Source organism: Diceros bicornis, chromosome 10, assembly GCF_020826845.1.
Source record: "Diceros bicornis minor isolate mBicDic1 chromosome 10, mDicBic1.mat.cur, whole genome shotgun sequence".
Classification (NCBI taxonomy): Eukaryota; Metazoa; Chordata; class Mammalia; order Perissodactyla; family Rhinocerotidae; genus Diceros; species Diceros bicornis.
The window spans coordinates 4,721,015-4,742,349 of NC_080749.1; the positions used below are offsets into that span (position 1 = coordinate 4,721,015).

General features: G+C 38.3%; 1 protein-coding gene across 4 annotated transcripts in view; it reads right to left on the reverse strand.

Moving 5' to 3' along the window:
• Window positions 1–980: 980 nt before the first annotated feature.
• The window catches only part of UGGT1 (UDP-glucose glycoprotein glucosyltransferase 1), a 114,390-nt gene continuing 94,035 nt past the window's right edge, over window positions 981–21,335 (reverse strand). For all 4 annotated transcript variants that reach the window (XM_058548725.1, XM_058548724.1, XM_058548723.1 and 1 more), the window contains 7 exons: window positions 19,801–19,885; window positions 18,596–18,778; window positions 17,346–17,506; window positions 16,130–16,244; window positions 7,539–7,655; window positions 6,880–7,048; window positions 981–5,446 (listed from right to left, as the gene is read on the reverse strand). In XM_058548725.1, coding sequence (XP_058404708.1) covers window positions 5,421–5,446; window positions 6,880–7,048; window positions 7,539–7,655; window positions 16,130–16,244; window positions 17,346–17,506; window positions 18,596–18,778; window positions 19,801–19,885 — 856 coding nt within the window. In that variant the 3' untranslated portion in view covers window positions 981–5,420. The remainder of the gene's footprint in view (window positions 5,447–6,879; window positions 7,049–7,538; window positions 7,656–16,129; window positions 16,245–17,345; window positions 17,507–18,595; window positions 18,779–19,800; window positions 19,886–21,335) is intronic.

A 21,335-nucleotide genomic window follows, 5' to 3' on the forward strand; every position in this document is an offset into this window, starting at 1 on the left:
AGTACATTTCAAGTGTGTATAATTATCGGTAGGAGGGTTAGTCTGATGCTCTTGCCATAACTGGAAGCCAGAATGTAATCAGATATTTAAATGTTAACTTGAAATAAAATCCAACTTCCTTTTATGTCTTTATCTGGGTGATGGTTACAGAAGTATGTTCACTTTGAAAATATATCAAGGTGTATGGTTTGTGTACTTGTGTCTACATGTGCTATACATCAATAAGAAGACTGTTACAAGAAAAACCCAATTTCATGTCAGCACCAAGTTTAAAACACCTCAGCGGCTCTCTTGCGGCCCCAAGACCACACTCAAACCCTCCTTCTAGAACCTGTCCTGGCTATGACTCCAGCCACACAGGTTCACTTGCAATCCCTAAATGAGACACTGGCTCTTGTCCTCCATCCATCTCTGCCTCCCTCCTCCTACATGGATGACTCCTACTTATTCCTCAGGCTTCAATCATCTCCTTGTACAAGCTTTTCCTGACCACCAAATCCCTCCTCTCCTCCACCCTAGGTGCCCTCTGTTGTGTTCTCACAGCCACAAGTCCCCCTCCCCAACCTCCACCTCAGCAAGTGCACATCACACTAGCTTGCAGTGTCCAGTGAGCACCTGAACAGCAGGAAACATATCTTCAACTTCAAATCTAGCTCCAGGGTAGGAGTTCATAGAATTTGCAAAGTGAACAAAGTTCAAGCCATCCTTCCTGTTATGGTTAGCACTTCTGGGGCAGCCTGCTTGCCAGATTTTGCCCGGGGCAGTTCTCCAAGGTTAAGGACCTAGAAGAGGCATGGGTGCTATCCTGAGAATCCAGGGAATTGGCTTCAACTGGACCCAGCTCCATCACCAGATAAGATGTTCAGGTAAAGCTCTCCTTCCTGTCCAGGCCTGATTCTTCTGTCAGATGAAGGGGTGGAACTTTGTGCTCTAACAATCCGCCCTTCCTAAACATAAAAGCCGAATGACTGACCAGACAGTTTTAAAGAAGAGAAGGAAAAGTTTATTGTGTTGAGCAGACCTTATTTTCATTACAGTACCCAGAAATTCATTCTCAGTTCACCTCAGGTGCAGAGGGTTCTACGGACATTAAAAGCCCCAAAGCTTGTTCCCAAGCAAGAGGCAGCACCTGGACCTATGTTGCATTTAATGGAACAGGATTGCAGTAAAATAGAATAGTTATAAAGAAGGCTTTTAAAGTACATAGTTTTTAAAAAATTCTAACATTTTTCCAAGTTTACCTTGTTATTACTAAGAATAACTGGTTGGAAAACATGGTACTTGATAATCTTTTTCTCAAATTGTTGACCTCAGGTTAATGTATTTTCTACTTTTATTTCAGAGAGGAATTATGCCCATTTCTCTGGAAATCTACATAGTGACAAGTAAGGCAATGTATAAATTATAGGCAGGATGAAGGTCTCAGCTCATACCCTAACTTGTGTCCTAATTAAATCTTCCACATTTGGCCTCCATGTTGCTAGGCAATTGGGAAAGGCTCAGGAGATGGCCTCTTGCTTGCAAAATCATTACCACGGAGTATAATGGACTACTTCTGGGGAGCATGCAGCTTCTTGAAGCTGATTTTGTGGTTTGTTTTTATAAATTGTCAATACTCAATGACACCCTGAGGGAGAGAGATCCTCTACTCAGTGCACAGACTCACTGCAACTCACAAGTGTCATTTCTGTATTAGATCGAGAAATCAAAGACCAAATAATGAAAGAGAAATTGGTATCCTCTCGATACTTTGAAATATCAATACCGACCTGAGTTAATGAAGTCTAATTTGCTTGAATTCAATCAGGTAATTACCAAAGTCCTGATTAAGATCTTTCCTCACTACATCAAGGCAGGGAATACATGAACTTAAATAAAAAATATCATCCCACCCAACTAGACACATGACAGCTATATTTAAGTTGATTAACCATCCCACAAAAATGTCCCCATAAAATCAAATACTTAAAATCTATTAAAATTACACAATGGAATATATATATTAAGTAACTTTGCACACAATCACTCTCCATTTGTTTGTTACCCAGGGAAAGTTTCCATTAGGTGGCTTTACCAAAACATTTCCATTTCCATGAAATCTCATACCATAGTACTAACATTTTATTCAGAAAATGCACAAGATACTTCCCAGCAACTCTTGAGTTGAATTATTTCTTTTAATCATTCATGGCAATTTTAGAAAAGGACTGCTTTCAAGTACCCAAATTCACTCCCACGGGAGATGTACGGGAAGAGGAATCATTTATACTCACTGCTATGAGGGTGGTATCTGACCTCTTCCAAACCATGGTGTCAGTCAAGGATAATTCCCAGGAAAGGAAACTGGGATTCCTTCCTCCCTCTCACCTGGGCAGTCTCTTCAGACAACTGCACGCATTCCCAGCTTTCAGCCCTTCCTTCAGGGACTCTCAGTCCCTGCAACCAGATAAAAGTTGTTCCTTCATGCAGAGCCTTAACAATGTTCATAATACGAGGACTTAAGGACAGCAGAGTAAACTAAGCTCCATTCTTGGAAACTATTTCTTAATATATGTAAAACCTTTGCTCTCCCAAGAGCTGAGTTCACACAATACACGGGCCTACCATGACACGTATGCACTTAGTAGGCAGGTAAACATCTGTATGTTTCGATTTGAAACGCCACATTTTGATGGATTCAACACTTCACCAATCTTACGGAAACTAACACGTCATCATTCTCAATGTGGTAGGCATTGAGCACAATTTTAAAACTAAACACAGGTATGCCCCCACAGCCCCAGCAGCAGGCTGTGTGCATGGGTTTTGATGTCAGTCAAATACCACTGTTCACAGAACATAACAACCCACACTGCTGCATGTCATTCTGACACGTCACATCACTTCATATCACTCTGGCACTGCTTCAGAAGGAAAATGTTCTATTATGGCATATTGAGAGAAAAAATCCACTACATGGCTAAAAACAACACACTGAACAGTTTCCAGAAGCTTGAATGTTTCAGTGCAATCAATTCTTGCTTCTTAGGAAAAAAATCTCTCCTACCTATCTTTTCAGTCACCATTTGCTTTCACACAGTAGAGACAACAGACAATGCTGACAGAGACCAGATTTTTGTGGTAACATCATTTCCTAGGGCATAAGAGGTTCACTGTAAAAGATGCTTATGCCACATAAACCCAGACTTACTGGCAGGAGAGGAGGGCCCTAGACCATTTCAGAAATTTCAGGAGCAAGCTGGGTCTTGCATATTTAGATTCAACTATTAATAAGATTTATGTTTAGGGTGGGATGAAGAAAGGGAAATGAGGACACACACTACACAGAGAATAGATTTCACACTGCACCTTCCTCATATGGAATATGCATAAGAGACCTGGTAGAAAGACACGGAGAAACTGGCTTGTTCCATGTCCCAAGGGAACCAACGTTTAAAAAGCATATCCCAGTGACTTTAGTATTTCCTGCTCAATCTCCCAGAAAATAAACTAGGAAAATGCACAGTTCTGCCTATGGTTGTAGACAGAGCAGCAGCAGCACAGGCCTCTTGGAAGTCTTAATTAAATCTCAGATGACGCTGAACCAATGTTTTTACTCCCACTGATTCCATCCCTTTAGCTGCTCTGACCAGCTGAAGGGCAGGGCGGGGGGACTCCTGCTACCGCCTTTGTCAACAGCAACGACTCTGAGGGACCTTTACAGGCTTGGATCAATTTATCTACAAATCTTTTGAGCCGCCCCTCCTCAATTTTTAACGGAATATAAAAGCAAACTCAAAAGCTCCTTCAGACTGACTGAGAGACTCCTAAGCTAACTTTTGTACGTGAATATGGAGAAAATAAGTGACTTGATATTTGTTGTAAGACTGATTTTTTAAAGACTGCAAATCAATAGGTGACCTGGCTGAGAACAGTGAGGACTTAGCTATCCATTTGTATCCCCCTCCTCATATTTTTAAAAAGCAGGCAAAATATGAGAGGCAAAAACTGCTTGTGCTGGAAGGAGGAGCCCTCCATGGGAGCGCTCTTGCTGCTGTCCCTGCAGCCTGGCAGACGGAGGGAAGGGCCTGGAGCTGCACACCCATGCAGGCCAACAACACTCCGGAAGACTTCTTCTCCTTGTGGGTACCTCCCAGCACTGCCCACTCACCAGGAAAGGCTGCTCCAGAAGGGCCGTACTGGGCTGCTGAAGGAAAGACACAAAAAGCAGTGACCAAAAGGCTAACACTGCTTTAAGATCAACTATGCAGAGTCAGAAGGGGCGGAGCACTGGCAATTTCTGCCACCCACAGCACTCAACTAAAAGGACTACGGAACAGGGTACAGAAAACAGGAATCACACAGTCACCTATCTCCTGGTCTCAGAGCTGGGGGTCTTTTGCAGAGAAAAGTCAAAGCCAAATGTCCTGGGTCTGAGAGAGAAAAATCCTCCAGAGGAGAGGGCAAATGATGCAGTGTCCTTCCTGAGGGGCCCTGAGCCCTCCAACGTGGATCCCTAGAGAAACTTACTATGGCTGTATCCAGTAAGGAAATCAGTAACAGACAATATTGTTAGAAAGTGGGAAGAAAAAGCAAAGACTTTCACAAATACAAAAATTGTTTATAAAACAATTACCTAGAAAGTTCACTGGGGTTGGGTGGGGAATAAGAATAACATTTTCATTTCAAATTAGTCACAATGATACTGATGGTTTTATAAAAGAGGATGGCCAATTTCTGGTCTTCCTCACCTCCCCACAACACCCCAGAGCCCTGCAACTCCTGACACTTTTCCTACCCTCCCCCCAACCCACCCCCATCCCGTCCCAAAATTAATATGCCCCGAGCCAACCCTGAAGACACATGATTGTTGGTTGGGTTTCAATTCAACAATGAACCTAACGTTGGGGAAGAGAATGCAGGAAGGGCACAGGAGCGCGCACGCTGGCATAACCTCAAGGTGTGTGGACCCTGGAACAAAGCTTCTGCCGATCCGACTCAGGACGGCACCTGCACCACAGCACAGGCTGCAGACTGAGCTCCACTGCAGGTAGACTGAGGTAAGGAAGAACATGGCGGCTCTGGTTGGTTGACTTCCCATGACGGTGCAGCAAGTGTGTGCTCCCGGGTGTGGGCCCCACAGCACTTGTTTTCTTCCAGTTGCCTTTGCCATTTTCCCTTCTGGTTAGAAGATTGCTCTTGACAGAGTGCTAAAAGATCAGTTGCTTGTCTTCCTCTGAGGTACAAATCCAAGAGAGCCTTAACTCCAAAGACCAGAGCCCGCCGATGTACAGAAGTCAAAATCAAACGCCCAGAATCAAAAGGTGTGGCACACCTGCCCAGCCAGTTTATCAGCAGTTGTATAGACAGATCAGAAAAAACTAGCATTTAATATAAAAAGTGTTTTTCAAATGGTGTAATTTCCTATCCTCCTCTGGAGATCATAATTCTTCACGTTTCTGAGGTCCTATGGAAAAGGAGAACAAGGAAAAATAAAATGAATTATCCTCAAGATATACAAATACAGATGGGGCATTTTCTGGTACTGTAACCTATTATTTGTGCCCTCACTTCCATTTTATCTCTTTTAAAATTTTTAGGAGGTTTGGTTTGATACGTTTGTATTATATTTTGAAAGCAAAAACGAAATAAAGATATTTCTATTTTTAAAAAACACTGAAACTACCTGTATACCCCCACTCCATCTGAATCGTTTTCACAAGTACAATATTTACTTCCAGTAAAAATGCACACATTTTTAGTCAAGATTCTTCTTTTCTCACATGATAACGTAAACATTTCCCTACACAGCAGTGTAGCTCATTTACTATTCTCTATTCTTGAATGTTTAAGCTGTTTTTAACGTCTTTGGTTTATAAAAATAGTAAACGAAATTTCTCCGTGTATGTAACTTTTTTCTTGCGTTGAATTATTTCTTTAAGGTAAACTCTCAAGAGAGGAATTATTGAGGGCATAAACATTTTAATGGCTCCTGATGACTGATTTACTGCTTCTCAACAAGGAATGTTCTAATACACAAAGTTTCAGCAAGGTAGACCCAGAACAGTTTCATCACCATCTCCCCAACAAATGGCATTATCAATATGTTTATTTTTCTATGTAGTATATATTAATGACGCCCATTTATCTATGGAAATCCTTGAGGATTTACTAATGAATTTGAATTAATTAATTTTATGGTGAATATCGAACCTTTAAGCTGTGATATTTAATATCATGGTATAGTCTTCAGGTGAATCACTCAAGATCGCCGTTCTGTACTTGCCTGTTTAGAATTAGTTTTGAGCTGAATAAATGTTAAAATCCAGAACTCATCTTGTTAATAGTTTACAAAAGGTCACTTTCGTATTCTATTGACTGTTTCCAACTGGCTACCATTCAAGATGTACACATAATAGGAAAACCATTACATGAAGACTTTGCATTTAAATACAAACACTCCATCCCCACCCCAATATGCTTGTTCGAAAGAATTTTTTTTTTCATATCAACATGTACTTTGTCTTGATTCTAAATGTGTTCATTCACTAGTGCCTGGACAGATGTAATGAAAAACCAAGGAATCTGACAAGAGATCCCCCAAATAATGTCAGGTTTGGCTCATGCATCACAAAACTCATGAACCTAAATAAGAATAATAATAATTAAGCACCCTTTCTCCTAAAAAAAGAAAAAGAAAAAAAGGGCAGCAATTGCATTAATAAATACTGTTTAGAAAGCCAATTGAAAAAGGAAAGTGAAAAACACTAGTTGAGGTCAGGATGGAAGGACTGATAAGTGATTTTTCTTTCTCTTATATTCATTATCCTGTTGTTTTGCAACAAACAGAAATGAGGAACGGGAAGAACTACCAACCTAAAGCCAAAGGTCTGTACTTACCCTCTCTGCTCGGCTCCTGTGTCGTCGTCTCCTTACGCAGTGCTCCCATTTCCTTCTCCTTCTGAAAGCGAGTCTGCAGCTGCTTGATCTCCTGGTCGTAGTCCTGCCACTCGGGGACAATTCGAACAGCTGCTTCCAGCTTGGGCTCTTTGGTCATTGGATTATTACACTGTGAAAACCAAAATAACATACTTCAGCTGAGCTGAAGAAAGGGTCCATTATAGCAAATTCAAAGGTGTTTCTGTACTTGCGTTACAGTCCTAACTGGACCAAAATAACAGCACTGAGGAACCAAAGGACAGTTTAGCAGAAGCAGCGCGGCAGAGGGTTATACACAGCTTCTGCAGAGAAGCTGTGGGGAGCTACTGGAGAGCAGGAAAGAAAGTCCACTCGGGAGAATTACGAAGCACAGAGATGACCTGGAAGACAAGGAGTAACTTCACTGACTGTAACCAGTGACAACAGCATCACCAGACACTGGAGAATCTGGCTTCCCGCTGCAAGCAGAAAAGAGATCTGCTGGAGTAACTGTAAGATGTTCTGCAGTCCCTACACTGTACCAGTGCAGAGAAAGACTAAACGAGAGTCTGTGCATTAAGACCCATCTAGTCATACACCACACTAGATTATGATGCAGAAAAGAACCACAGGTGGCTTACCAAATCAATTGTTTTTGCCCTTTTCTTAGAGGCATCATCACACCACGTTTCACACCAAAGCCATTCTTGAGGGAGCGATTTAATTGGCACCTGATGGATCATGTTATTGGGCAAATCCTGTTTGGTAAAGAAAATAAAATACAACAATCTAAAGTTCTGGGGGAAATTTAAATAAATGCAAAGCAAATTAGTGATGTTAGCTGTATATTACAGATCACATGCCAATCACAAATTTTTAGAACTAAAAGGGTCTTGACCAAAAACTTTAGAGAAGTTAAAATATTTATTTATGGTGTTTTTAAAAACCACAAAGTTTAGAGGATCCATAAAAAATCTATGAATAGGCACCTGAAAAAGTTTAGCTTGAAACTCACCAACAGCCTGCACCCAGACCTCTCTCTATGACGGCAATTCTAAGAAAAACACTACCTTTTGAAAGTCAAACTTAGCACAGAGTGTGGTTCTTACAATTTACAGTTTTGCTCGAAGGAAGCTCTGAATCCACCTTGTCTACTGAGGCTTGATCCCAAGTGGATGAAGCCCACATGCTTTCTAGCCAACTGTACTCCATGCCTTGAAGCTTTTTTCTCAGGAAAACTTTTGAGTATGACACAACAACAAGTTCCATCGTCCTAAGACACAACCAACCAGTATCACACAGCAATTCCACTTCTGGGTATATACACAAAAGAATTGAGAGAAGGATCTCACACAGATACTTGTACACCAATGTTCATAGAGGCATTATTCACAACAGTTCAAAAGATGGAAATAAGCCAAATGTCCATCAACAGATGAATGGATGAACAAAATAGGGTATATACATACAACGGAATATTATTCGATCTTAATAGGAAGGAAATTCTGATACATGCTGTAACATGGATGAAACTTGAAAAAACTATGCTAAGTGAAATAAGCCAGACACAAAAGGAAAAATATTGTATGGTTCTAAAAATAACTAGAATAAGTAAATTCATACAGACAGAAAATAGTATAGAGGTTACCATGGGCTGGGGGGAGGAGAGAAGGGGAAGTTATTGTTTAATGGGTACAGCATTTCTGTTTGGAATGATGAAAAAGTTCTGGAGATGGACAGTTGCACAACATTGTGAATATACTTAATGCCACTGAACTGTACACTTAAAAATGGCTAAAATGGTAAATTTTATGTTATGTATATTTTACCAGATATTAAAGGTAAAATAAAGACACTTTCAGACAACAAAAACTGAAAAAATCTGTTACCAGTGAACTCACACTAAGGAAAATTAACGGATATTCTTCAGGCAGAAGGAAAATGATCCTATATGGAAGCCCAGAAATGCAGGGAAGAATGCAGAGTAACCAAAAAGGTAACTATGTGAGTAAATCTAAACAGATACTGACCGTATTAAACAAGAATAATAACTTCTCCTGGGGTTTAAAATACAGAGACATCTAAAATACATGGCAACAAGGCATTTAGGTTGGGTTGAGGATAAACAGAGTTAATGAGTTCTAAGGCAGTGCTACCTAAAATGTGGTATGCGGACGTGCAGCAAGGAGGCTGTTAGGAATACAGATTCTTAGGCCCAACTGTATACCTACTGAATCAGCCTGTGGGGATGGGGCCCAGGAATTGACGCTTTACTAAGTTCTCCAGGTGATTCTTTTATATACGATAAAATTTGAGAGGCACTGTTCTGATGTTTTTGCACTGTCTGATAGGTGGGTAAAATATACCGACTAATATTAGCCTTTGCAAAGTCAAAAATTCATACTGTAATCTCTATGATAATCACTAGAAGAACTGTAAAAAAGTATATAGTTTAAGCTAATAGAGGGAAAATAGAATTATAAAAAACTCTCAATCTGAAAGAAACTAAGGAGAAAAAAAAGAAACAAAGAACACATGGAACAAATAGGAACACAGTAGAAAAGCCCAACTTATTGGTGATTATATTAACCACAAATGGACTAAATGTTTGAATTAAATGATTGTCACACCAAATGAAAAAACAAACAGATATAAACTATAAGAAACAGAACTAAAACATATGGACAGAGAAAGACTGAAAATAGAAGGATAAAAGAAATATGTAATACTAACTGAAAGGAAAACTGGGGTAGCCCCACTAATATAAGATGAAGCACACTTTAAGGCCCAAAAAGGAAAAAAAAAGACATTACCAGAAATAATAAAAAGTTAATTTGTCAGACATATATAGGACTTCTAAATTTTTCGGCACTTGATGTAGTCTCAAATACATAAAGCAGAATTTGACAAAATCAAAGACATGAAAGATTTCACAATATGGAAAAAAAGATTTTTAACACCATCCTCTCAGTAACTAATTGAAAAAATACACAAACACATAAAAACACATTGCTAAACTTGACACAAGGGACATATATAGAAAAATACTACACCTAACATCTGCCGAATATAAAAGCAGATGAAACGTTTACCAAAACGGATCATATCTTGGTCAAAAAATAAATCTTAACAAACTTCAAACACCTGAAATTGCACAGAATACATTCTCAGACCATAGAACAACTGAGCTAGAAATTAATAAAAAAATATAACTGGAAAATCCCCATGTATTTGGAATCACTTCTAAATAACTTATGAATCAAAGAAAAAATCACAATGGAAACTAGAAATATACTGAACCAAATGGTAAAGAAAATGCTACATATGAAACATGTGGAATGTCGCCAAAGTCATGCTAAGATAGACTTTGATAATTTTAAATGCATATATTAGAAAAGACTAAAAATCATGAACTACACATCTATCTCAAGAAATTAGAAAAAAAAATCAACAAATTAAAAAAGTGAAAGGTAAGAAATAGTAAAGAACAGAAATTACTGAAATAGAAAAGAAATACATATATAGAGTACATAAAAACGCTAAAAGCTGGTTCTTTGAAAAGACTAATAAAACTGATTAATTCCTGGTGAGCTGATCAAGGAAAAAAAGAGAAAGCACAAAAAAACAATGTCAGAAATTTAAATATAAAAAAAAGACAGTGAAGACATCAGTACAGATCCTACAGACTTTAGCAAGATAACTAATTTGATGGAAGCATTCCAGCTCTTGATATACATTTCTCAAAACTGATTAACACTGCAATTAACATCTGAGCATATCACAGTATATAAATTATATCTTCAATAAAAAATGAAAATGCCTGGATTTCATCGTTTCTTATGGCTGAGTAGTATTCCATTGTGTATAAAAATCCAGCCATTTGTGACAACATGGATGGACACTGAGGGTATTATGCTAAGTGAAATAAGTCAGAGGGAGAAGGTCAAATACCGTATGATCTCACTCATTAAGTAGTAGATAATAACAACAACAAACAAACATATAGACACAGAGATTAGATTGGTGGTTACCAGAGGGGAAGGAGGGCAAAAGGGATAATTAGGCACATGTGTGTGGTGATGGATTATAATTAGTATTTGGTTGGTGAACATGAGAACATGATGTAATCCATGCAGAAATAGAAGTATAATGATGTACACCTGAAAGTTATACAATGTTATAAACCAATGTGAAGGGAGGGAGGGATGACCTGAAATTTATACAATGTTATAAACCAATGTGAAAGAAGGAAGGGAGGAAAGCAGGGAGGGAGGAAGGAAGGAAGAAAATGAGAGGATAGCACAAACAATGACAATATGTTAGAAAATTCAGATACAACTTAACAAAACATTGATAGTAATAGAAAGTCATATAAGTAATAGAAAATGTCAACAGCCCCACAACTATTAAAGAAATTGGAGCCATAATTTAAACACAAAGAAATCACTATGTGGCTTCACTAGTGAATTCAACCAAACATTTAAGAAAGAAATAAGGTCAATCTTAACACAAATCAACTACAGGTAAATGAAAAAGAACAAAACCCAACTCATTTTATTAAGCCACCACAGCATTGATACCCAAACCCAACAGGGATATTATAAGCCAATGTCACACAAAAACATAAATGAAAAATTCTTAAACAAATACTAGCACAAAGAATCCGGGAAAAGGATAATAAATCATAACTAAGTTGGAATACATTAGATAGTATAATTCAGAAATTATACTTAGGTATATAATTAACTATATTTTACAGAATAAAAGAGAAAAATCATATCTCAGCAGATTTCAAAAATGTATAAAATTTAATACAAAAGATTTTTTTTAAGTAGCATACTAGGAATAAAACGAACTTCTTTAATCTGAATGAGAGGTATCTATAAAACATCTACAACAAACATCACACTTAGTGGTAAAATGCTGAAAACCTTCCTTTTGAGTCAAGAATGTCTACTATCAACATTTTTGCTCAACAATGTGGAAGCCCTAGCAAACAGAGAAAGCAAGAAAAAGACATTTTTAAAAACATAAGATTGGAAAAGAAAAAGTAAAATTGTTTTTATTTGTAGATGATATGATTATGTATATAGAAAATCCAAAAGCGTACACAGGTTAGCAAGGTAGCTGAATACAACAACGAACAAAAATTAACTGCAATTCTAGATACCAGCAACAAACAGAAACAAACGTTTTTAAAAATAACTCTAACAAAGATGTACAACATCTCTAAGAAGAAAGTTACCTACATTATTGAGAGAAATTAAATACAGGCCAAATATAAAATCCTAGCAAGTGTTTTTCCCTCCTGAACTTGACAAGCTGATTTTAAAATGTATATAGGAAAACGAAGGACAAAGAATACCCTAAGACACTCTTGAAGAAGAATGAAGTGGGAGGATTTGATTTACTGGGTATCAAGACTTATTATAAAGCTACAGTCATTGAAATATTTGTAGTACAGGTATGATGACAGACAAACAGACCAACGGAATAAAACAGAGGGGCCAGAAACAGAGCCATGCATATATGGGGACTTCCTATCTGACAAAGATGGCACTGTAGACCAGTGTGTTTCATTAAAAAACAAAAATCATACTGACATAACTATAATGCACATAAAAAATGAAAGTTGAACTCATCTCAAACCATACATAAAACAAATTCCTACTGGAATATAGATCTAAATATGAAAGAAAAAACAATAAAGCTCATATAAAAAAGCATCTTCATGACCTTAATCAGGGTCAAAAAACATTAACCATAAGGAAAATACCAATCAGCCTGACTACAAAAGATACCATTAAGAGAGTCAAAGTGAGAAATTTTGCAACATATATAACTAAGAAAGGATATACTATCAGTACATATAAAGAATGTCCATAAACCAAGAAGAAAAAAACCAAACAACCCAAATACATAAGCACTTCACAAAAGAGAATACCTAAATAGCCATAAACATACAAAATGGTACTCAACTTCATTATCAATTATGAAAATGCAATATAAAACCACAACGGGGAGTGACATCAGCAAAACTGCAGATTAAGGAGCTCTGAAAGTTCATCCCTCCATAAAAGCAATCAAAAATTGGCAAAAATAGTCAGAATCAACATTTGCAGAACTCTGGAAATTAACCAAAGGCTTACAGAAACCCAAGGAGCATCTAAAAGTCAACAAAAATGGTTAAGTTTTGGTAAGAACAATGAGCTTTGTGGCATTTTAACATACTCTACTCCCATTCTCCTGCTCCCCATGAGCCTAAAAAAATACCAGCCTGCATTCCCATACTGGAGCAAGGAGAACAAGGCTGGAGGTCTTCAAAGCTTCATTCCCAAAATGGAGTCATTACCTGACCTGACCAGTGGTTCCCTAGGAGACTTACTGTAAAGGCTCGTCTTTACTCACTCTCACTTGAACTTCCCAATGCTGAAAGCTACTCCTTGGCAGCACTTGAGTGTATTAAGCTCCCTGAGGCTGCCTGAGGTGGAGCAAAGACTAGACTAACCAAGAATCTTAAAAGGAGAAGCTGAAGACTGAGATGTCCACAGGAAGCTTTGAAAAAAAAGACATATTCCTGGGAATATAGAAGGCCGTGTACATGTGTAAGACTCCGAGCATGCTCAGGGTGGTGTGCATAATCAAGAAAGACGTAAGCAAGTTCTAAGCTCTCACCTCTGGCTGATCTTGAGGCTCTACACAAGGAGGAAGTGAAGGCTATGGTAGAGTCGTAAACTGCCTGGCTGACTGTTGAGCATCAGGGGCCTTTGGCAAAGATTGGGAGAGTCAGTGGTTCTGAGCACTTAAGGAAATCTCTGTCCACTTTTAGCTAACCACTAAGGTAATCAGGCAGGCAAAAAATGCAGACTTCACAGAACCAGTCTATAAGTCACAAAACAAGCAAACAACAACTAGTACAAGAAGCAGCAACAACAAACCCCAGAGAGGAGGGAAAATCTGATTTCCAGAGTTGCCATACTATACTATTTGAAATATTCAGTTTTCAACAAAAATGAAGAGATACGCAAAAAAACCAAGAAAGTGAGCCAGCCCTGATGGCCTAGCAGTTAAAGTTCAGCACCTTCACTGCTTTAGCAGCCTGGGTTCAGTTCCCATGCTGTGGTGGTGGCTCACGTAGAAGAACTAGAAGGACAACTAGAATCTACAACTACGTACTGGGGCTGTGGGGAGGAGAAAACAAAAACAACAGGAAGATTAGCAACAGATGTTAGCTCAGAGCGATTCTTTAAAAAAAAAAAAAACCAAGAAAGTATGACCCATATAAAGGAAAAAAACAACCAAGAGAAACTATACTTGTGGTGGCCCAGACATTGGACTTACAAGACAAAGACTTTAAATAGGCGTCTTAAATATGTCCAAATAGCCAAAGGAAACCATGTCTAACAGAACTAAAGGAAAGTATGAGAATGATGTTTCAAAAATTAGAGAATATTAATAAATAGAAACTATACCAAAGAACCAAACAGAAAATCTAGAGTTAAAAAATACAATAACTGAAATGAAAATTTACTAGAAGGATTCAACCAGATTTGAGCAGGCAGAAAAAAGAATCAGGTCAACTGAAGATGAGTCAATTGAGATGAACTAGTCTGAGGAACAGAAAGAAGAAGGAAGAAAAATAAACAGAAGCTCAGAGACCTGTGGGACATCATCAAATATACCAACATACACATAATGGTTGTCCCAAGAGGGTCTGAGAGAGAGAGAAAGGGACAGAAAGAATATTTGAAGAAATAAAACTTCCCACATTTGATGAAAAACATTAATTTGCACATCCAAGAAGCTCAACGAACTCCAAGTGGGATAAACTCAAAAGAGATCCACACCTAGACATATCATAAGCAAACTGTCAAAAGACAGAGAACCTTGAAACCAGCAAAAGAGATAGTGACTTGTCAGACAAGGGATTCTCAAGATTAACAGCTGATTTCTCATCAGAAACCATGGAGACCAGAAGGCCATCTCCAAGTGAAAGCTACCTGGGATGCCAGCTCACATCTACCAAATTAATAGACTGACAATAAGTATTGGTCAAAACATGGAGCAACAGGAATTCCTACACTGCTGATGGGAGTATAAATTAGAACTACTTTAGAAAACTGTTTGGAATTATCTAGTAAAGATAAAGATACACAAATCTGATGACCCAGCAATTCCACTTGTAGTTGTACACACAACTGAAACATGTATACATGTGCACCAAGACATGTGCATGAATGATCACAGCAGCATTACCCACAGGAGACAAAAACAGAAAACAACCCAAATGTAGGAGAGAGAAACAGAATGTAGTCCCACTACACACAACAAGGATGAATCTCACAAACACAACCTTGAGCAAAAGAATTTAGACTCAAAAGAGTACATCTTTTATGATCCCACTGATATAGGGAGAAAAAAACAGGCAAAACTAAACTATAGTGTTTAAGGACACACGTTCAAGTAGTAATTCTATAAAGAAAAGCAATGGGGAGATTACCACGAAAGTCAGGTACTTTTATTAGAGAAAAGGGTGGCTTCTGGGATGTTAGTTATGTTCTATTTCATGAACCAGGTGGGGGTATATGGGCATTTGCTTTGTGGTAATTCACTGACCCATATGAATATATATTTGCATATTTTCATGTTGTACATTTCTCTTTACAGGTGCTATATATCACAATAAAAGTTTAAAAATGTTTAAGGTAGACTTAAGCAAAACAAAATATGTGAAATATGTACCTAAAACCCTTAAACTATAATCTTACCTATGAAAAATGTTTAGCATTAATAAACACTGATTCAGCTTAACTTCTTAAAAAATACCATGGTTTCCCAGAGGAAACAGGGAAATTGTAATACTATATTCTATACTGTGAATCCTGAGCTAGTTAGTTCCTAAAAAAGAGAAACAAATTGACCCTAGCAGGCAAAGAAAGAAATTTATCAGATTAGCTTGGGTACCAAATGAGAAGATATGGTAATGGTTCAAAGAGGCAGCATCCTCCTTTCATCTCCCTTCCCAAACCAACATTAGGCCTACAACCCTCTTCACTAAGTCTTCTGTTGAGATCAAAATGTCATACACACACACACACAAAATTCCTTTCCATGAAGAAACAAAACACTGTCCCAACAGAGGAGAGAACTGAGAAGTAAAAAATACTTCATTTTCTGACACAACATTGTATACCATCCCCTGAAAGTGTTAACCAAAGAAATTGCCACTTACTTGATCAAGATTTGAAAGGCTGTTGGGATCCTGACTCAGACCTTGGTACTGTCCCCTGAGTCTGTCACCAGCAGCTATTTTCCTGAACTTTTTCAGATCCACGACATACAATGCACTGGGGAGAGAAGATCCATTTGTTATAACCATGGATTATGGCAGAAACAGTAACCCCACTGAATAAGGGAACAGGTCACTAGGCAAACATTCTGGCCTCTCTTTGAAAAGGCAAGTTGAAGGCCTACAGTGGAGCTCAGGGTCAGTACATGCTACTTTGAAGATGGCTAAGGGAATTATTACAAAACCCATATTCTGCCACCACAAGCTCACTTTATCACTCTTCCTTATTTAATTGCCTTCCAAAGGAAACAACCTCTGACAAAAGAAGATTTCTAGCAAACGTCAGCAGATTAGGTAATAAAAGCTATAGTAACTGATAAATAACCATTAATCAAAGACATCCTGATGATGTCTTAAATGCTGCAGGGGAAAAAACCTCACAGTGTTGGAGTTCTTTTGGACTAAGAACATAAAGTGTAGCACGGCAATCACTGTAGCCCAATGTTTATCTCTGTTTGTGCCGCTTCCTGTAGGTCCCCCACCCTCCCAATCTTTCAAATCACACATGGCCCAGAGAAGATAATGTAGTGTTCACCAGAAAAGCAACAAATGCATACACTGTTTGACATAGGGGTTCTACTTCTAGGAATTTATCCTACAGATATACTTGAAATATACAAAATAATGTACTTAATTATTTGCTGCAACATTTTATGTCATAGCAGAAGACCATAAATAACATATATATTGGAATAATATGTAGATGTGAAAAAAGATAAGCTCTTTCTCTACATATTGATAAGATCTACTACAGATGTTAAGTAAAAAAGCAAGGCACAAAACTGTAAATAGGATGGTATAGTTTGTGTAAAAAAGAATTCATGTTTTGTGTAAAAAAGAAGTCATAGACGTTTATGTAAGAATTAAAAAACTCTGGAGGGACATACAGTAATTTAACAGAGGATTATCTGTTGTGGGAGTGAGAACTGGGGAGAAGAGAGACAAAACTGGAAAGATTTTTTTTTCACTGGATATTTTTTACAATTTTTGCTTTTGAACCATATTAATGTATTACTTATTCCCAATTTTAAATACACAAAATTACTTTTAATGAAAACAAAACCAAACAACAGAGTTAGGAGTGTCCCTTTTTCAGTACCTGATATGATACTTTCGCCCAGCTAAATGACTGGCCCAGTACCCTGATTTCCAGAACCTGTAGCCATCCATTTCTCGTCGGCTATCACAGAAAGGAGTATAACCATAAGGGGCACCGTTCAAATTGAAATCTCTCAACTCTTTCAGATCTGTTCGTACAATCTGCAGAAAAGAAGATCAGAAGTCACTGTTTAAACCACCAGGCAGACAGAGCTTCCTTAAAACAGAGGGCTCACTGCAGGCGTCAGAGAGGGCAGCCGGTGGTAACGGCACAGCCCTGGCAGCAGACTCAGTCTGAGCCTGGACTCCCTCACTCACTAGCTGACTGCCCTCACTAACAGGTAAAACACTGAGTTTAGTGCTTGGCACACAGTATTCTAAGTTTTCAAAGGGTAGAAATAAAACAAATTTACATTGCTTAGCCTCTCTGTGACTCAGTTTTCTCATCTGTAAAATGGAGATGATGACAGTATCTATCTCATAGGGTTGTTGGGAGTATTAAGTGAATTAATATACGGATGGACATGGAAGGATGCCTGGCACAGGGTTAAGTGTGGTTTTGTTAGAATCAGAAAGCATGCTTCAGGGTGAGCCAGCTGTGACCTAAGTGAGCTAGATGAGGCAAGGAAGCCCAAAGAGGGGGAAGAAGCCTTTGTCCAAATGATTTGCACACATTACATCACTTCCACTCAGATGATTAACCTAGGTTTCAGCCAGCTCAGTCAGGGAGAAGGCTGTAGGGCAGAACTGTATTTACACTTTTTGAGTCTGTACGCTCTAAAATCACAGTGTGTTCCTTTTAATTAAGTCAAATCCTGACCGCAGGAAGAATATCTGCAGAGCTCCACACTCTCAGGGCTGGGGTTCCATCTACTTGAGCTTCTTCCCTCTTACCCATGTCAGGAACTCCTAGCTTTTGGACAAATAATTGGAGAGGAGGGCAAGCACGGTTCAACCTCAGTTTTCCAATTTTTAGTTCATATGTTAAATGAATTAAATAAGATACAAAACTGCATACATGATGTAATCAAGACTATGTAAAAAAGGCACAGAAAAAAAGATGAAAATGAAATACATCAAATGTAAAATTTTAAAAGTGATCATATCTGGGTGATACCTTTCCATATTTTCTAAATAATGTAAAATAAGCATGTATTTTTCCATAACTGAAAAAATAAAATCATTTACAAAGGAAAAGGAAGTCTAAGGCCTTTAAAACGAACTGTTTAAATCTGGCCTTTAAGAGCTTACCTGGTCAGCATCTACAAACAGGAACTTGTCAACAACCAGCGGGAAGAGCACATCCAAGAAGAGGATCTTGTAACCCCAGATGATGCGCTGCTTCTCAGTCTGCTGATGAAGCCACCGCGGCCATTTGTACTGAACAAGCTCATACTGGAAATTGTACTCATTGGCCATGTAAGGTATAAACTCCTATTTTTAGACACAGGGAAGAGCAAACAATCATTTATTTTGATTAAGAAAACCAACTTCCTGATGTAAGTCGACCACCATGATAGGCACAAGTCAAACACCCTCACCGTGACAGTGGTCTAATGAAGAAACGTGACCCAACTCACCTGTGACTACAGAAAAAGACACGTACAAACTGTCGTCAATTCCCATTTCTATGACTTCTGACAGCGTGTGAAACGACAGACGTCTCTAAGTGAGGGCTTTACCTAATCTACATTGGTGCGTTTCTGTGTGTATGTGTGTTTAAGGGAAATGAACTTCAAGTTTATTTTTCTAAACTTGATTTCAGTAAAACATTTTTTGAGCTTGATTGTAAGCCTTTCTCACGGCTAGGTCTAACCAAGGGAATGATGTGGCAAACCCAAATATCTCAACACATTTGTTGCCATTGTCTTTCAGATTCTAAATACAAGTACCTTCAGGGGATCAGAAGTGAATTTCTTACCTCAGGGAGATATTACTGAATATATTAAAAGTTATTTAGTAAATTCTACAGAACAACAACAAAAAAGGTGTAAATAAATCAGTTTAGATGTCAAATACTGATACAAATAAAGCAGAAAACTTTCAAGTGTGTTCTGTGTTTTGCAGATAAGTATTACTTCCTTGGATCACTGAGTAGCTGTTCGTGACAAAACTAATCCTCCTCCTCCCTGGAAACTGTGCTTTCTAAATTAAACTAGGACATGCACGCTCAGAGGAAGAGAATGTTATTTCATCAAAACAAAAGATACAGACTCTCCTCCTAGTTATCCAAGCTTCAAACAGGTCATAATTTTGTGTTTGGTTTTATAACAACTGTTCCCCCAAAACAGGCCAGTTTGGAAGAATAATCAACACAGACATATGCAACCGAATTAGGGTAACCTAATAAAAGGAAAATTTTAAAATTATACAGATAAAATAGAGGTAGTAAAAAGTACACTATACTGCACATATCTCCTTGGTAAGAAGGTTTTCCTTTTCCCTGAGGAACAAACCTTAAATGTGGGGGACAAATAATTCTTCAAGAACCAGAATTTCACACGAGTCTTGGTATTCTTCAGTACTGATAGCATCATTATGCTGTCAAACAAAGCAAATAATAATAATCATCTTCCAATGCCTTTCAATCTCAAGAAAATCAAGTAGAGTCAATCACGAGACTGCTAAATGTTCTTCAAGGCAGAGCTAACTGGTGGTTCAATTAGGCAAAGAGAGACCCTAAGTGACGGAAAACTCACTTATTCCTTCTCATAAAGTGATCACTGAGTGGGAAGGAAGGAGTGTTTCTCACCTATAAACATGCACCTAACCGATAAAGGCAAATGTTTTAACCATGTAACATCTTTAAATAAACTGCTTCATGAACTGATACATTAATTATAGTACAATGAATAAAGGAGGTTATGGTTAACCGATTACATCACTCTAAAAGGAAAACCTGTAAAGCCACAGCAGCTCTGTGTAACTGCACTGGCCTCCCACAGCCTACACTAGACAATCCTGCCAGGAGGAGAGCAGGGAGAGGTAAGCGGGTGGCAAATGGTTACAGCTTCAGGTTTCCTACTTTGAAAACAAACAAAAACAAAAACAAATTTTGAGTCAAGGAATTTAATTCAGTTATTACTAACACCTGACGCTACCATCTTAGGTGAGATACTACTTCTTGGAAATAGGAGGGCTAGCCACAAGTAAAATGACATTTGGGTTACTTGCTATACAGTCATGCAACACTCAACGATGGAGATATGTTCCGAGAAACGCGTCATTACGTGATTTGGTTGTTGTGTGAACATCATAGAGTGCACTTATACAAACCTAGATGGTATAGCCTGCTACACACCTAGGCTGTATGGTACTAATCTTATGGGACCTCTGTCGTATATGCAGTCCATCATTTACCAAAACATCGTTATGCGGCACATGACTGTACCAGATTTGTAGTGGATAATTAAAAGTAAAAAGAACCCCGGCATCAGGAAAGTCACTCTCAGGCAAAGGCACATCTTCACAGCCTTCCTGATCACTGACCACAAGGTGTTCTGAGGGCCTTCCCCCTGGCGACCACTGCGTCAACCAGCCCAAGCCTGTGGCCTCTCTTGGCTCTGGCTGTGTGACCTCAGGTGAGTCCCTTCACCTCTGACTCTCAGTCTGTCTATAAAACACAGGTGTTCTTTTGTGAGAACTAAGATCCCTCCCAGCTCTAAAATCCTATGGATCTCTAGGAGGCAGGACCATGGCCCTGTTCTACTTCTAGTCTCTATGTTAACTTCCTAATTTCTGGTTTAAGCAATGTTTGATAGCCAATTAAACACCATTATCATAATGTCTTCACAGTGATATTAAATGTTTATAGCCTTATAATATCCATAAGATGCTTATACTACATAGCTCGACTTCATGAGGTTAACCAGATCAAAACAATTATAAATGATAATCTATTCACAAACCTCAGAGTGCTTCCAATACACAGAAGTACAATATGCAGAAGCCCATAACACTTGTACTCGCTAAATAAGAAGAGTATGATAAA